General features: G+C 50.8%; 1 protein-coding gene across 2 annotated transcripts in view; it reads right to left on the bottom strand.

The window, feature by feature from the left end:
* Positions 1-17,598, bottom strand: part of hipk2 (homeodomain interacting protein kinase 2) — a 78,342-nt gene that overhangs the window by 23,792 nt on the left and 36,952 nt on the right. For both annotated transcript variants that reach the window (XM_079742665.1, XM_079742666.1), the window contains exons 3-5: positions 4,207-4,330; positions 2,930-3,049; positions 1,238-1,324 (exon numbers count right to left, since the gene is read on the bottom strand). In XM_079742665.1, the coding sequence (XP_079598791.1) occupies positions 1,238-1,324; positions 2,930-3,049; positions 4,207-4,330 (331 nt within the window). The remainder of the gene's footprint in view (positions 1-1,237; positions 1,325-2,929; positions 3,050-4,206; positions 4,331-17,598) is intronic.

The following is a 17,598-nucleotide window of genomic DNA, read 5'->3' as shown; positions in this document are numbered from 1 at the left end:
GGGAACAGCTTGACCCAGGGGATATCAGGGCGCCGCAGGTTGGTTTCATTAGGACCTCTACGGGCTCTTGTGGGAGACGGCCTCAGCAGCAGTGCCCTGGGCGCTCTTCTGGTCAGCCCTAATCACCGGCATTATTAAACTCCCTACTCTTCAGGGCTCATGCACACGGGCAGCAGCGTAAGAGAGAAAGGCTGCAATTTGCACAAACTCCATAGTCCATACTTTATTATTTTTTGAAATATATATATATAGCAGGCAGAGGAAGGGCGGATGACAAGGTGGTCGGAGATTCTACATGGCCGGGGAAGCTAAGTGTTCCAGTCAGCAGAACTAGAAACACATGCACAGTATCCTGTCACTGTTGGGCACATCCAGTAGAAATACCATGGCTTCTTGTGAACTTTCCCACTGCTGTAAGAACCCAATGCACAAGACACACCAGAGCTGACATGAGTTAGCGTAATCTGGTCCTGTACAGTATCAGGACAGGCAGGGTATGTGACTCACATCCTGGGGATGTATAAGCAGGCTGTGCATTGGTTTCATTAAACAAATAGCTTTCCCACAGGTGGCTCTCTTGCACATCCGCACTCACCACTGTGTGTGTGTGTGTGTGTGTGTGTGTGTGTGTGTGTGTGTGTGTGTGTTTGTGCGTATCAGGATCAGGATGTGTGCTGTGTGTCATGGGTTATGTCTGAGGATGAGTGTACTCTGCAGCCTTGTCCTTTTACATGTGCTTACATGGCATGTACCACAAGGGCCCATTGCATTAGAACATGGAAACAGCACTCTGATCTCTGGATATCAAACAGCCTGAAGCACATGTTCAGCTACAATAACTCTCTGCAAGTCATTATGTGGTGGTAAGACTGCAGTGGAGAAGGAGTGGAGCTTTCATTCGACAGCTGCTTTCATTCCTATACCATGGAGTTACGGAAGGGCCTCCAAATGTTGACCTTCACTGTATTGACTATAAATTCACAGTTCACAATTTGTAGTTTGACGATTCTCTCTAGGATTTACAGCATAAAGATTTAAAACAGACTCAACTAGATACATTTTGGGAACGATGAATGGGTGGTGATGAGGTCGGCACAAGACAATACCCCCGAAGTCGCCGATCGAACAGAGCGTGTTTAAAAAAAAAAAGCCGGGGCATCTTTTTTTAAAAAACTGTTTCAATGAGGGCAAAAGTGTTGGAATGTGTTTGCATCGGTTGCTCCGGGCAACAGCATACCTGTGCCATATCGTCCAGGCAGTTGAAGATGTACTTGCGAGCCTCCTTGGACTTGACCCCCGTCTCGACCTCGTGATCCTCTGGGGTCTGCAGGGAGAGACGAGAAGCAGATGTTGCTCTCTGATATCATCACACTTCCTCTCCCCAAACACACATACACACACACTATTTACATTCGGCTCATTACTGTCTACTTGTTGTGGATGTTGAGCAGGACTCGGCCTGCCCTCCGAGGCACTGCGGGGAAGCGCACAGACACACATACACACACACACACACATACACACCATGGAAGATGCCAGAGAGGATGGCGTCTGCCAAGGCAACAACACTAGAACATATGGGTACACGCTATGCAGGTTATCTATGTGCACGGTTGGGTGGTTGTGACGTTTGTAGGATTCAATACAAACGCACTATAGATCTGTAGCCTGCGGTTGGCAAGAAAACAAGCATTTGCAGGAAAATGAACACGTACAGAAGAATAAAAAGACACAAAACACACAAATATGCAAGCAGTACCAAAAGCACCCTGAGCATACACTCACTAATAACCCATAACACATTATGTTATTTGGTCAGAGACGAGAAAGAACATAGCTAATTTCGTGAATTATGTATGCGTGCGTATGGCTGTGTGTGTTACGCATCGACCCTTCGACGGCGGCGTGTGTGTGTCGCCTCATCGGCAGTCCAGAGACGGCGTGCGGGCCGCAGGACGCCAGCGGCCATCGATGCTCACCCCCCGGGCCAGTAGCTCGCCATGCAATGTCAATCGATGTGTGTCAGTGAAAGGCGGCGGTGTCGTGGCCTCCCGAAGACAATGAGGATCAATTTGCAGAGCCAGGCTGCCCCTCCCATCCCCCCCCCTCGGATACACAGGGGATGAACACAGTGTATGGCCAAGGGGGATGGATCCATGTTTGTTAAGGGCTGCGCTCAATATGACAAGTGTGTGTGTGTGTGTCAGTGTGTGTGTGTGTGTGTGTGTGTGTGTGTGTGTGTGTGTGTGTGTGTGTGTGCTCACACTCGGGGAGTGGCATTCAACAAAAGTTCAAGCAAAGTTAATAAAAGACTTTGTGTGTTTGAGACAGTGTGTGTATGTGTGTGTGTGTGTGTGTGTGTTGGCGTGTGTACGTGTGTGTGTGTGTGTGTCAGTGTGTGTGTCTGTCAGTGTGTCTGTGTGTGCATGAGTGGGGGGTCCTTATCGAGTGGCCTACTTAGAGGGACCGTCGGAGGGGCTATGTTCAGACGCCCCTCTGGGCCTGATTCATCGGCGGGTGCTGCCATTTGCCAAATCTTGCCGCACGGATCCATTTTGTTCTCGTTAGGCTTTGTTTATAGCCCGCCAGTGCCGGGGCCGTGGATGGCTCGCACCGTGTGGTGTGAGAGAGGAACTCTTGTGTCAAATACCATGTGGGCATGGCGGCTGCTCTCGCTGCAAATTGATTCTGATGATGGTGTTCTTATTAGAGACTGGGGACTTGGACAAGGCAAGGAATTGATTTTTAATATTGTGGTTGGATTTTGGGGGTTGTGAACCTGTGTGTGTGTGTGTGTGTGTGTGTGTGTGTGTGTGTGTGTTTGTGTGTGTGTGTGTGTGTGTCTGTGTGTGTGTGTGACTGTGTCTGTGTGTTTGTTTGTGTTTGGGTGTGTGTGTGCGTGTGTCCTTCCCCCTGCAGTGCAGCCTACCTTGAGTCTCCATAGAGGATAGGTGGAGTCGGGGTCTCTGTTGAAGAAGCGGGTGGTCTTAGTCCCGGCACTCAGCAGATACTCTGCAGGCAGACCCTGAGTCTGGGAGATGTACCGTATCTGGGAGATAAGAGAAAAAACATGATGGGGGGGGGGGGTTAGCTTGAGCTCATCTGAATGAGCTAGTGGCCCCAGCAAAACACAACCTGAGAAAGGCAGAAAGATTGAACCTTCCAGAGATTGGATTTGTTGTTAAAAGGCAGGTCACGACTGACACCCCAGAAACAAGAATGTCGTGGTTTCGGGAAGCTTTCAAAAGGAACAAACACAGGCGCTAATGGTTTGTTTCTCATTTGAATGAGCAGCAGTAATGAGAAGGAGAGAACGTCTGATCTTGAGGAATCGGATCTCGTCGGAGATCCGACTTGTGGCTGAGCATAGGCATCAGAGGGGCTTCGCTCTGAATCAGCTGTGCTTGTTGTGTGACTGAGCGGCCCTCGCTGGGGGGGGGGGGGTTCCCCGCTGAGCCTCGTCGGGCTGGTGGAGAGAGGAGCAGCGCAGCGGAGTCCCTGCTCCGGAGCACAGGAGCCCGGCTAATTGGACGAGTGGCTCCGCAGCATCTGCTCATATAAACAGGGAGGCCGCCGAGAGTACTGTAGAAACAACACCCCGCCTCCACGCGTGCACGGTGCGCACGCACGCACACAGACACACACACACACACACACGCGCACACACGAACGTGCACATGCATTGACATGCAGACACATGCACTAGTCGGATACATGTATACACACACACAAACACACGCACACACACACACACACACACACACACACACAAACACGAATACGTGCATGTGCATCCACAGGCAGACACATACACCCGTCAGATACACACACACACACACACACACACAAACACACACGTCCACGTGCAATGCAGACACATATTTGCATGTGCATCCACACGCAGATGCACACGTGTATATGTGCACGTGTGCATCCACAGGCATCACCCGTCAGATACGTATATACAAACACACACGCACACACACAAACACAAACATATCCACACGCAGACACATATTTGCATGTGCCTCGACAGGCTCATGCTCTCGTCATTCACACACCGGCATTTATTTATAAATCAATTCATTCCTACGACGATGAACCTACAATAAAGCTTCCCGGTCATTCGAACATACAATTCTATTTCAGTTTTTAGAAAATGGACAATTTAACCAAAGGTGTAGAGTTGTGTATTTTTTGTCTTACCTGGTCGTACTCAGAGGCCCCGGGGTAGAGGGGCCAGCCGAGGAAGAGTTCGGCTATTACACAGCCCAGGGACCACATGTCTATGGCCTCACAGAAAGGCAAGCCCAGAATGATCTCTGGAGCCCTGGGAGAGAAAACACACACACACACACACACACGGTAAGTACACTCGACAAGCCAAGACCAGCCAGGAAGAAAGCTGATTTATCAACCACAGCATACCATAGAATAACATAATAATCTCGAATAAATTAAACTGTACTCCATGGAGCACATTATTATTATTGTTATTATAACTACCACCATAAGTATTATTATTCCTAGGAGAAGGGAAACTGCATGAAAAAAGGGAAAACATTATTAAGAGCAGCAGAAGCATAAACAGAACTCTATGGTGGCTGAAAAGGACCATAACTTGACCCCAATCGTGACAAGGCTTCCACACAAAAATCAATAACATCAACATGGACACTGGTTCAAATCTGAGGGGCAGGGCCAGTGAGGGTGGTGGATGGGGGAATGGGAGGGCCTTAATGCTGGTTTCTCTGATCATCTGAGCGTGTGCAGAGCGACAGAGGATTGCTGTCAGGCGACACATCTAGTAGAACCTCAGGTAAGGAACCGTGCAATGGAGAGAGTCTGTCATCCTCCATGGAAATTACAGTCTTTCGCTTGAACAATCCACATTTAATGAGACAGTATATTGAGTACCCAGACAAACACACACACAAACACACACACATGCACAAACAGGCACACGCACACATACACGCACACACACAGACACACACACACACACAAATAGTGCAATAAACAAATGATTGTATTCGATAAAGAATGCCAACATTGTTATCTTAACATTGATTCCCACCCACGGCCATCAAAGGGACATGCAATACATTTCCGAATCGTGAAGGGATTTAAGTCAATGTTCTATTCGCTGTTTACCATTCAAAAGTGTGTGTGTGTGTGTGTGTGTATCAGCCTATCGATTAACATGAGCACCGTTGCTGTTTTGGTTAAGGCTGAGCACAAGGTCTGGCTGGTGGGGTTGGGGCCGGGCTAGCACTAAGACCAGAGACCACCACCCAGGACTATGGGCCCCAAAACTTTAGGGGTTCGCATGACGCCCGCTAGCCTGTGATTCTAAAGAAAGGAATGGGATAACCTCAAAGACCCACAGAAAAGCCCTTGTCTCTGGCTCTCAGCAGACAAGAGGCTGTCGTAGTGCTGCCTGATATTGAGACGCTGATGATGACATGACCACACTCGCACGTGCACGCGCACACGTGCACACACACACACACACAAACACACACACACACACACACACACACACACACACACACACACACACACACACACACAACTTAGCAGGAATAGTACCCTGATTTAGGCACACCAGAGATAAACAGAAATGATTTGATGGGAACGAAAATCAGCTTTTCAGTTATTTGAGTGCCACACCAGATGAGGTCTTTTCCCGTAATTACATGCACACAGTCTCAACATGCGCTCGCTCTCCCAAAACAACGTCTCTTTCTCTCTCTCTCTCGCTCGCTCTCTCTCTGATAAAACCTCTTAACTAAAAAAAGAATTCGGATCCACGTCCTTATGATTTACATTCTTTCTGCTTCCCTTTTTAAAGTTTCCTTGAGTGCTCTTCTTTCAAAAAACTGCCAAACGAATAAGTTCCTTTCTCTTGTCAGCAAAAAGAGAACAGAATATTTCCTATTGCACAGTCAAAAATGAATAAAACCATTGCTTAATAGCCACAAATGATGTCCCTATTCTAGGGGCCGACATCGAGTTCCCAGCCCTGCCTGTGGGTGGCCATGGAAACCAGGCTCGCGTTTCCCGCCCAACTGGGGCCATCCCTCGCGGGGTTCCTCTTCCCGCCGTCACTGGCAGTAAGAGAGAGAGCAGAGAGAGCAGAGAGAAAGAGAGAGAGAGAGAGAGAGAGAGAGAGAGAGAGAGAGAGAGAGAGCGAGAGAGAGAGAGAGAGAGAGAGAGAGAGAGAGAGGCTGGAACCTGTCCTGCTAGAACGGCTGGCACCGAGGATATGGAACATAAAAGGCCCTGAGACGCTCTCTATAGGCCGCTACAGTCCCCCACACAGAGGGACGGTGAGGGGGGTACTCGCGTGTGGAAATGACATTTCTGTCATTTCATTCTGGTCCTCACAGTGTTTTGTTTTATTTAAGAAGCAGATCTGAATAAGCTGATGCTCTGCTTGGGGTCGCTCTCAGTCTGACCAAGCAGAGCGCCAGACCAGAACTCAGGGAGAGGGTCTTCTCAGGGCCCCACCTGCCCTCTGACCAGCACTACAGCGGCATGGAGGTGAGCTTCATATCAGCAGTCATCGCTGATCCCATACTCAGCCAGCCATACAAAGGGAGGGGAGACAAGTAAGAGCGTGAGAACAATGGAGAGCACAGGGAGAGAAAGAGCGACGAGTGAAAGAAGTGATGACATAAAGATGGTGAGAAAAGGGGAAATGCACAAGACAAAGACAGAGGGAGTGAGAAAGAGGGACGCAGAGAGATCGACAGCGAGAGAAAGAGAGAGAGCGAGAGAGAGCGAGAGAGAGCGAGAGAGAGAGAGAGAGAGAGAGAGAGAGAAAGACGGCAATCCATGATATGAAACCACAAATGCAAATCCGTCCTTACCAACGCCTCAGTGCCATTGCATGCAAATCTCCTCACAGCTGCTGCTGATGCAGACCTTTCCCTGGCAGTGATAAACAACAGACACAGACACACACACACAGACACACAAACACACACACACACACACACACACACACACACACCAGTATGCACAACGAGAGCAAACATTGTTGCTCCCTCGCTCGCTCTCTCCCTCTCTCTCTCTCTCTCTCTCTCTCTTTGTCCTCCTTTCCCTTCAATATGTTTCCAAAGGATGGCGATTGTGCTAACGGAGGAGCATGTAAAAAATCCCTTTAAGCTTGTATAAGGATTCCCGGTAGGAAGGTCATATGATACCACACCAGAGCCAAGAGGTCATTCACAGGCCGCAAGCCAGCTCAGCATTGATTCACCACATACTGGTGTCCGACTGCTCGGCCAACACCAGGATGCGCTAAGAGGAGCTGACGGAATCGCTCACACAACACACGTGCAAAGTGTCCTACTTCATCCGTGGGCAAAAAAAACGAAAGACCCCAAACTAAAAGTTAGTTTTGTCTGCGGGTGAAGTACAGTGAAAAAGAAAGAACCCAGCAGTCGGCGTGTTTCCGTTGCACCAAGGGAAAGTCTATAAAACTAAAGCTGTTGACACCTGGATGGTTCCAAACATAGGGGTGGGTGCAGGAGAGGGGTTGCTTACACCATCTGGGTAAACCAGATTCTGTTGGCAGCACCAGTTCATCACCCATAAAGACGCACGCACCCCATCCAGACTGGTTCCAGCTGGCTGGCCTAGCACGCCCTCACAACGCATGAACCTTGCCTTCGTTCCTGTACAATGCGCTGTGTACTGCACTGCACTGCAAAGTACACCACACAATAACACTGTGCATTTGTATTACGGTACAGTGCAGCACTGTAACAACACTGTATGGTGAGTTTGGCACAGTACATTAGAGGGAAGTACACCCTGAAAACACTGTACTGTAAGCTGCGTATGCAAGTTCACATGGGTAGTCTGGCTCCATTGACATCCAACACAAAAAGATCTCACTGGAAATCACACAATTAAGTGCAGAGGATACAGAGTGAAAAAAAGGTATGTGCGTGCGTGCGTGGGTGCGTGCGTGCGTGCGCGTGTGTGTGTCGCCGTGCGTGAGAGGCAGTGCGGGTGACACACTGACATCCTCCCAGCTGGCCTGGGCATTGAAGGGCCCCGCTCCCCCTGGCAGCCAGAGACGGGACCACTCATGAATGGAGGCTTTCTTCTCTCACCCCCAACTCGCCCCAACACCCCCACCCTCACACCAGCCCCCCCATCCTGACGAACCCTCCACCCTCCAGCCTCAAACCCCACTCCCCGGCGTCACCCAACTCCCTGAGCCCCGTTCCTGCAACCCTCCAGCTGGAGCACAAAGGCCATGGCCTACAGCTTCCTCCTCTCTCTCTCTCTCTCTCTCTCTCTCTCTCTCTCTCTCTCTCTCTCTCTCTCTCTCTCTCTCTCTCTCTCTCTCTCTCTCTCTCTCTCTCTCTCTCTCTCTCTCTCTCTCTCTCTCTCTCTCTCTCTCTCTCTCTCTCTCTCTCTCTCTCTCTCTCTCTCTCTCTCTCTCTCTCTCTCTCTCTCTCTCTCTCTCTCTCTCTCTCTCTCTCTCTCTCTGGCCTCACCCGCTGCTCAACCATGCCAGCACTGGCTCGCCAGTGTCGCAAACAGGCACACACATACAGGCACATACACCCACGCACATACACACATTCCCGCACGCCTACACCCATGCTATGCTATTCCCGGCAGTGACATCACAGGACGCGTACATGTCAGGATACATCCATCAGGCTGACCTTAGCCGGTCGGAGCCAGACCTGCCTGCCCCCGCCTGGCTCCAGACAGAACGCACTGACTGAGCCCCGAAAGGCCACAAGTCAAACACATGCATATATGCACTAAAATACAAAGACACACACACACACACACACACACACACACACACACACACAGCCGAGCCGGGTCCAAAGTGAGGGGCGCGGTCATTTGGTTAAATGGACTTTATCATTTCCTCCATTGTACCCAGTTAGACTGCAGAGGCAGACACTGGCACTGGAGGAGGGACCGGCACAGTCAATGGGAGGACACATGAGTCTCCGTTGAGCTGCAGCTAGGGGGAGCACTCTGTGCTTCCTGAGCCACCAGAGGTGGAGACAAGGTGTTGGAGGAAGAGGAGGAGGAGGAGGAGGAAGAGAGAGAGGAGCACAGGCGCTCTCTCAGGGGCTGCAAACAGGAGAAAGCACTTCATGGGAAAGGAAAGCATTCCATTTGAGGTTCAAACCACCACCACCACCGCCACCACCACCACCACCGCCACCACCACCACCGCCACCCGCCACCACCGCCACCGCCACCGCCGCCACCACCACCAACCACCACCACCACCACCACCAGCCACCACCACCCACTCCTCCAGCCATGCTTTTTCTCCACGACTTGAGGTTCGGGACCTCTGTATCGCAGCTCTCTGGTTTCAACATGACCTCCTGGAAAACAATCCTTTTTTTTTTTTACCAGGGGAGGGGAATGGCCGTGAAATCAATGGTACAAATATTTCTCTGTCCAGCATCAGTGCACGCACGCACACACACAGATACAAACGCACACAGACAGACACAAACACACACACACCAGTCCTCTATCCTAACTGCATAGGTAATAAGTAATGATCATAGGGTATCTGTATCTATCTAACCGTAGGTAAACAGAGAGCCATACCCCTGTGTGTGTGTGTGTGTGTGTATGCGCGTGTGTGTGTGTGTGTGTGTGACAGAGAGAATGATGTGTGTGTGCGTGTTTGTGTAAGCAGGCCAGATGGGTGGAGATGGGGGGGTGTTTGTGAAGGACAACACATGTAGCCAGTGGAACTATCTACAGAGTCCTTGAATGTTCCAGAACTTTATACACACTACAAATCAGGCCTATCTCTCTCTGCCATATTCTCTCCCTCCCTCCCTCCCTCCTCCTCTCTCTGCCTACCTCCCTCTCTCCCTCTCTCGCTTGTTCTCTCTGAAAATGCTGACAGGGCCGTCACTGTCACACCTGGTTGAGTATTACGATGCCCTGTAGGTTTGGCAGACCCCTCTCCAAGGGCCCCATATGGAGTCTAGAAGGACAGACAGGTGTGTGTTTGTGTGAGTGTGTGTGTGGGGGTGGGGGTATAGAAAAAATGTAACTGCAAAGCAAACCGCAAAGATCAAAGAGACGACCTTTGGCATGTGGAGTCAGCGGCGGTCCGGCTGTAAAGGGTCTGCGTCGCAGGTTGGACCATGACCGCGGCCCCTCCATTGTGTCCGCTCCAAACTGCTGGCCGAACGACTAGGAGCGCGTCGCTCGGCCGTACGCAACGTACGACGGGAACGATGCAACGCTAGCTCGGCTCGGCAGAGAGCAGTTTGTCCGTTAAGGAACGTTTTCTCTCGCCGTCCTCCCTCCGTCTTCTCCTTCCCCGGTCCCCGTCTTGCCCTTTGAGACACGTTGCATATAGCGCTAATGAAATATTCATCTGGCGGCTTGCCAGACTCGTCACCGTGGCGTGCGCCGCCCTTTCTGCTCCCCCCAACCTGCCATCCTCTCCCCTCCTCGGTGCGTCGCCCGCTTCACCTGATTTCCCCAAAAAATCAGAATCCTTCACAAAGCAACAAGGTGATTCAGTGGCCTACTTTCTTTTCGGCCACGCAACGGACCGGTAGCAGTCACCTGGCCTGAGATGTGTCGCCACGGATCTTTTTAAACAAGAAGTGAGTCTCTCTCTCTCTCTCTCTCTCCCCCTCTCTCTCTCTCTCTCTATATATATATTAGCAGCGGTAGCTTCCGTGCTGCGCTAACATAACAATGGCGGAGAGCTGGCGGGCTGCGGGGCAGTCAGGCAGTCGAGGCAGGCCTGTATTGGCAGCGGCACTCTGTTCCCCGGCTGGTAATTACCTCTTTCCTGCCGTTATTATTATTCCCCAGCATGCTGCTGATCCTATCAGCAAGACATCTCATTTCCACCCACAGCCAATCGGCTCAGAGCGCCGCAGCGAGTCCCCCAACCCAGACCCCGGCCTACACACCCACCCATCCTCCTCACAAGGGTCACGGGGACCTCATTCGATAGTGCTGCTGTTGGGTGAGGAATGGATGGGTATGCGTGCGCGTGCGTGTGTGTGTGTGTGTGTGTGTGTGTGTGTGTGTGTGTGTGTGTGTGTGTGTGTGTGTGTGTGTGTGTGTGTGTGTGTGTGTGTGTGTGTGTGTGTGTGTGTGTGTGTGTGTGTGTGTGTGTGTGTGTGCGTGTTAATGGGAGCTGGGGGTTTGTGAGGGAGAATGGACCAGTTAAAGAGGAAACAGAAAGGGAGATGCAATTGAGATGGGGCCAACGCAGGTAAAGGACGAGGGGGTAACAACAGGAGATGGATTGCCCCCCCCCCCCCACACACACACACACACACACACACACACACACACACAAGCACACACACACACACACACTCACACTCACACTCACACTCACACTCACTCACACACACACACACGCCAACAGACACACACACATAGATAGACTTACACAGACACACACACACCCATGCAGCGACACTTTGGCCTCTCCTTTCCCATTGTCCAGCCAGAGGGCGCGGGGGGGCTGTTCCTGGCTCCGGATGAGGCGGGTAAATGAAAGGTGTCCGTCAAGGGGCTCCTGACAGCCTGAGAGAGGGGACGCCAAGAGGGAGCCTCCAGTCTGGAGCAGCCCTAATAGGACCGCCGACTGACAGTCAAACAGCATTAAGGCCAGTCTGCCAGTCAGCAGCCAGACACCGAGCCAACCCCGGGGGCACGCGGGGCTGTGTTCTGTCAGACTTGTGTCTTCTGGGGAGTCGATGCCAAATAGAGCCCTACTCTACTGGATGCAGCTTATCGCATCCAAGGCTAATGACGGCAGCACAGCACAGCGTCCTTCCCCCGGCCCGGGTATGTGACCGGGTAATAACCAGTATACGACACAGGATGTTTCTCACCGAGTGCAGCCAGTAATGGACAAAACGATGACGGAAGAAATTGGCATGGTAATGATGTGTTCGACGTTAACCAGATGCTATTTTGGGGCTTTGGAAATGACTGAATCTTCATGGAAATGACAAGTGCTCTCTGCGGAGAGGGCGAAGGAACTCAGGGGAGAGTGCTTTTCTCAGAGGCCCGGGGACACGCACTTGGTTAGTCAGTCAGCCGGCTCTACTGGAGCAGCACACAGACAGGCAGCACGGCCCGGAACACACACACACACACACACACACACACACACACACACACACACACACACACACACACACACACACACACACACACACACACACACACACACACACACACACACACACACACACACACACACACACACACACACACAGCCAGGGAGACTGCCGAGACGGATGGATGGATGAACAGACGGGGATACTGACGGATAGAGAGGCAGGCAAACAGGCAGGCAGACAGCCAGGCACACATACATCCTGAAAGTCGGACCAACGGACAGAGAGACACAGAAAAGAAGTGACGGATAGACGGACATACAGACACACAGACAGGCAGACATACATCCTGTAAGTCAGACCGACAGACAGAGAGACACAGAGACAGAGAAAAAGAGAGAGAGAGCCAGACAGATAGACACAGCTGCAGGTCATGGAGACATGACGGCGGTTGTGCAAATGAGAGTGTAAGGGATGAGTCCAATAAGTTCCATCTTAGGTGGACGCACATCACAAGTGAAGCCAGGCCCAAGTCACACAGACCGGGTGAACAATCTCTTCTGCCCGCCTGTTCAAATGTCCTCCCATACAGTCGGTCGTACTTATGTCCCTGCACTTACTTTGTCTGCTTCTGATCATGTGCTGGGTTATGGTACTGACCTGTTATGGTACACCCAGCCACCAGCAGATCTCTTTGGTGGCTGGGTGTGTGGGCCTCACACCCAGCCCCCAATACAGTCTGTCAGTTAAACGTTACCGCCACCACCACCACCACCAACACCATCACCACCACCACCACCACCACCACCATCAACACCACCACCACCGCCACCACCACCACCATCAACACCACCACCACCGCCACCACCACGACTTAAGAGAACCACACAAATCGCTCGGAGAGAGACTGGGGGAACGGTACGGCGAGATACGCTCCAAACACATCATCGCAGCTCCCGTTCTGGGCTTAGAGTACATTTCAAACCCCCCGGGGAACCAGGCAGAAGGGGGGGGTTGTGGTGCTACTGCTGGGAATGAGGGAGACGGTGCAGTGAGAAGGTGACACACTACTACAATGCAGCCCTTGTCTAATGGAGACATACATATTGGATATGTGATAGAACCAGCAGACGCCAAAAAGCCATTTGGAGCCGCAAGTAACGGTGGGCGTCGCTCCTTCGCAACGCATGCCCTGTCGCGACAACATGTCTCGAAAAGCCTACAAACAGCATCTGTGTGCACACACGTGCACGCGGGAAACCCCCCCCCCCCCCCCTCCAACATGTGCGCACACGCATAGACTTCTCCCGCATACCCCCACTCCACAATCTCAACCCATCCAGCAGCTCCACTCTGGGATTCAGGTCCCCTTCATTCACCAACAGTATTCCGCACCTTTCCTACTGCCTGGCTATTAATTCTGTTTTCTTGCTAATCAAAGTGTGTGCCATGAATTTCGTTCTGCCCAAGGCTAATCCGTCACAAGGCAAGACACAGCACCGCTGAGATCTTTAGGATCAACCTCCGCCACATCCCACATCCACACTCACTCTCGCAAATGCAACACCAGGATAAAGTTTTGCTATAAATCCCTTAAGGCTAGTGAGGGTTAGGCAGTATACTTGCCTTTCTGCCTGCCTGTCTGCATGCCTCTCTTTCTGTCTGTCCACATGTCTGTCTGCCTCATTCAGTGTTTCTCTGTGTACTCTGCGGACACCGATGTTGCCTCTTTGTGTTGGGCTTCTGTGAGTGCATGTGTGTGTGTGTGCATGTTTGCTTTCTTGCGTGCTTGTGTGCGTGTGTGTGCCTGCCTGTGTGTGTGTGTGCCTGTGTGCGTGTGCGTGTGCGTGTGTGTGTGTGTGTGTGTGTGTGTGTAGTCCCTGGAGCGCTGCAGACTGCGGGTTAATTAGAGAGCAGGGATGGAGGAGAAGATGGCTCAGATGTGGTCAGATTTTAACCCATCGCCATGACTAACCCCCCATCCTGCTGACCCCACGGTTATCAAATGCAAACAAACACAGACACACACACACTCACACAAACAGGTAAATGAAAAGTAAAAAGGCAAAGTCTCTGTACAAACTAAGTTTGTACAGACGTTTTTGTTATTTTTAGAACAATGGCCTGCAACAATGGTCTGCTCAAACAAAGATGAAAAAACACGTCACGAACTTGCACCAACACACATACCGAGAGACACGCGCGCACACACCCTCTTACAGACGTCTGCACCCGGTGGGCCGGCTGCCAGGGCGGTGGGCAATCAGCCGAGTTCTGCACTAATAGTCGAGCAGCATTCCTCCCTGACGAGAATTAAAGTTGTCATCACGTACAGACGAGACACACACAATATTCAGGAAGGATGGAAGGATTCTGGACAAAACTTGCTGTGCCCGGACGTCTTTGGGAAAAGCCTGTTCCCGAGTAACTGTCAAAAAAAACCAACAGAAGAATGCTCCATTATGAGTTAATGGGCTGTGTGTGTTTCTGTGCGCACGACAGCGAATGATCCATCGCAGGTGTTCTAGCCGTACCTAGTTACCTGCCTTCATCGAGCGGGAGAGTAGCAGGCGGTTTATTAAATAGAGTGACGCATGACGCCGTTTACCCCGTCTACTTTGTGATGTTTCTGACACTTCATGGAAAAACATCCAGAACATTCTAGTTGAAAAAGAAAACGACAATTTTTTTACGAGTATCCGGTGAGGGGTTTGCAGAAAGAACCATCAGTCACTGTGACAGGTAATTAATCTGGCAAAGCAGCAGTGTCCCGCAGTAATTTGTAAGCACAGTCCTAGTTAATCACCACTCGATGACAATATCCCACAATGCTTTTCTTCTCCCTCATTCTTTCCCCTATCATGCAAATATGAAAAGATCACCCATCCGGTGCACACTCTGCATACCAGCACAATGAAAAGGAAGGCATGTAGCACAGAGAGTCACGTGCAATCCGTCGCTTTTCACCTTATTACTGCACGGCACTAATCAATGTGATAAGATCTATTGTGATCCATCGGTGACGTACCCGACGATTCTATTGTAATTCCAAGAATGATCCCGTGACAAATCTGACAGGCTGACGTTCTTCTTTGTCCCCCTAGAATAAATGGTGAATGAGGAGCAAGTCAAACACATTCCACTGTGTATTTCTTGTGGTTTTGTAAAGTCCACACTTGGTTGGTTTTTTATACCCAACTGGGAATGTTTAAAGACACAGAGGAGATCATCCAGTGTTATGTTGATCAGAGTAATACCTTCAATCCATGAACGTGTTCAACAAAATGAACAAAACAACCTTTTATTTCACGGCAACTTTAAATGCAAATGAAGCTTTCTGTACCTAAACCACCAGCAGCACAAAAGACTTCATGAGCTCACTCCCATACTGCTCAGATTGTTATTGAAAACAACGTCCCTCGCTGGCTCTGTCTCTGTCTCTCTCTATCCCCCCATGACGTCTAGCACCTATAAACAGGGATTCGGCTCAGGAGGAAAAGGTCATGTTTACATGGCAAATGACAAAGTATAAAAATAACTGATGGGAGTCACCTGAGATAGCTGCTGGCCCGGGGGGAATAGGATGGTGGACCAAGACAGTGTGGTTGTGTGTGTCATGGATGAATGAGGCTCAGCCCGGACTGAGATGTGCTTTCATCACGGTTGGTGGGTGATCAGAGAGATACATTCCACACAGAGAGACGCATCAACACAGAGTATAAAAGCTTTTTCTAACTGACGGTTAAGATCCTCAACCAGGTGTTTCCCTGTCTTACCTTGCCCAGAGTGGAAGAACGTCCTGTCTAAGCATGCGCACACACACACACACACAAACGCATACACACACACACACACACTCACATACACACTTGCGCGCACACGCACGACAGATCCACAACCGAGGCACTATGCTCATTTCACTAACATTTTAAATGGTAATTTGAGGTAAGTTTGCAGCACAGACCTGAAATGGGAAAAGGTGTCTCAAGAGTCAATGGGATATTTAAAGCACGTATAAATATAACATTTTAAATGTCCTTTCGGTGAGAAACATTCACATTCTACTGAGGGCTGTGCATATTCTCCCTCCCTTCTCACTCTTCCCTCCGTCTGTCTGCCTGTCTGTCTGTCTGTGTCTCTCTCCCACCAACGCTCTGCTCCTCTCGGTCATGAGCCTCACTCACAGGACCCAGTGAACCAATCACCGAGCTGACCTCCGAGTCTAACCCCTGTTACAGCGTATCAGATCACTTCCTCCCCCCTACACCCCTCCCTCCCACCCACTCCACCAACCCTTGCCTCACAACACACATCCCAATATAATTGGCTGCATGAGGACCTTTTCAATTAAGGGCAAAAATAAAGAAGACAGAAGGAAGGAAGGACGGAAGGGAGGAAGGAAGGAGGGAAGGAAGGAAGGAAGGAAGGAAGGAAGGAAAAAAGTAGGGAATTAAGGGAGGCAGATGGGGGAGGCAGGGGGCACTGTGTACTTCAGCCGACCTCTGCTGAGAAGAAGAAAGGAGAAATCTGCAACTACAGTGAGCTGTCATCGCCCTCATCTCACCCGCCCACCACACCCCCTCGCCCCACAACACACTCAGGCATTGTCAGCTGAGAGGCTAGGAGCACCCACTGATCCTCCGGGGAGATATCTAGATGTAATGATGCCCCCCCCCTCCCCAGAGCGGGTGATTGAGCAATGGCTGGGTGGGTGGGCGTGGATGGGGTCAAAGAAAGTATGCCATGAACCCTTTCACTGGACGACAGGAAATTAGTAGCATTGTTGCGGTGGTGGGTCTGCGTCTCTGCCCTGGGATAGAGCAGCTATGCCACAGCTGCAGCCAATAAAGAGATAGGAAGACGGCGATGTAACAAACACACACACACACACACACACACACACACCACACACAAACACGGCTACAACTGTCAGATACAGGCAAACAAAGATGCACACGCATACACACACAATTTATATGAAGCCTCCCAAGCCTCTCCTTTATGCAATTACACATCTTCCCCCAGGGTGCACTGCTTCCAGACGCACACCTCAGGGCTGTTCCAGCACAGGTTCTCCAGGTAGGTTCCCGTCTCGGGGTGTTTTCTGTTCTACCCTGTGGTTCTACTGGTAAACACCTGGGACATTGGAGGGTGAGTGTATTGCAAAAAAGACGTGTGGCCACAGACACACCAACTGACCCACTGATTATTGACATCATCCCAAAAGCAGCGGCAATGGTCAAGGCGAAACGGGAGCGCAACGTGTCCGTCTTGCTCCTTCCACCTGACCTCCAGGTCTCTAATGGCTCCCGCCACCCAGATGGTGGGTGGCGGCCTGGCTCACAAACAGTTCCCTATTACTCTGAGGGTGATAGACTGAGCCATCCGAGATGTTGGTGGAGTTAGTAAGGTGTGATTAAATATCAACACCCCCCCAGAACCATCCTTTTTGCACGTGCACACGCGCAAGCACATG

Source organism: Pollachius pollachius (assembly GCF_949987615.1).
Source record: "Pollachius pollachius genome assembly, chromosome: 9".
Lineage (NCBI taxonomy): Eukaryota > Metazoa > Chordata > Actinopteri > Gadiformes > Gadidae > Pollachius > Pollachius pollachius.
The sequence above is the reverse complement of the archived record's forward strand: the minus strand, read 5'-3'. Positions and strand labels throughout refer to the sequence as shown.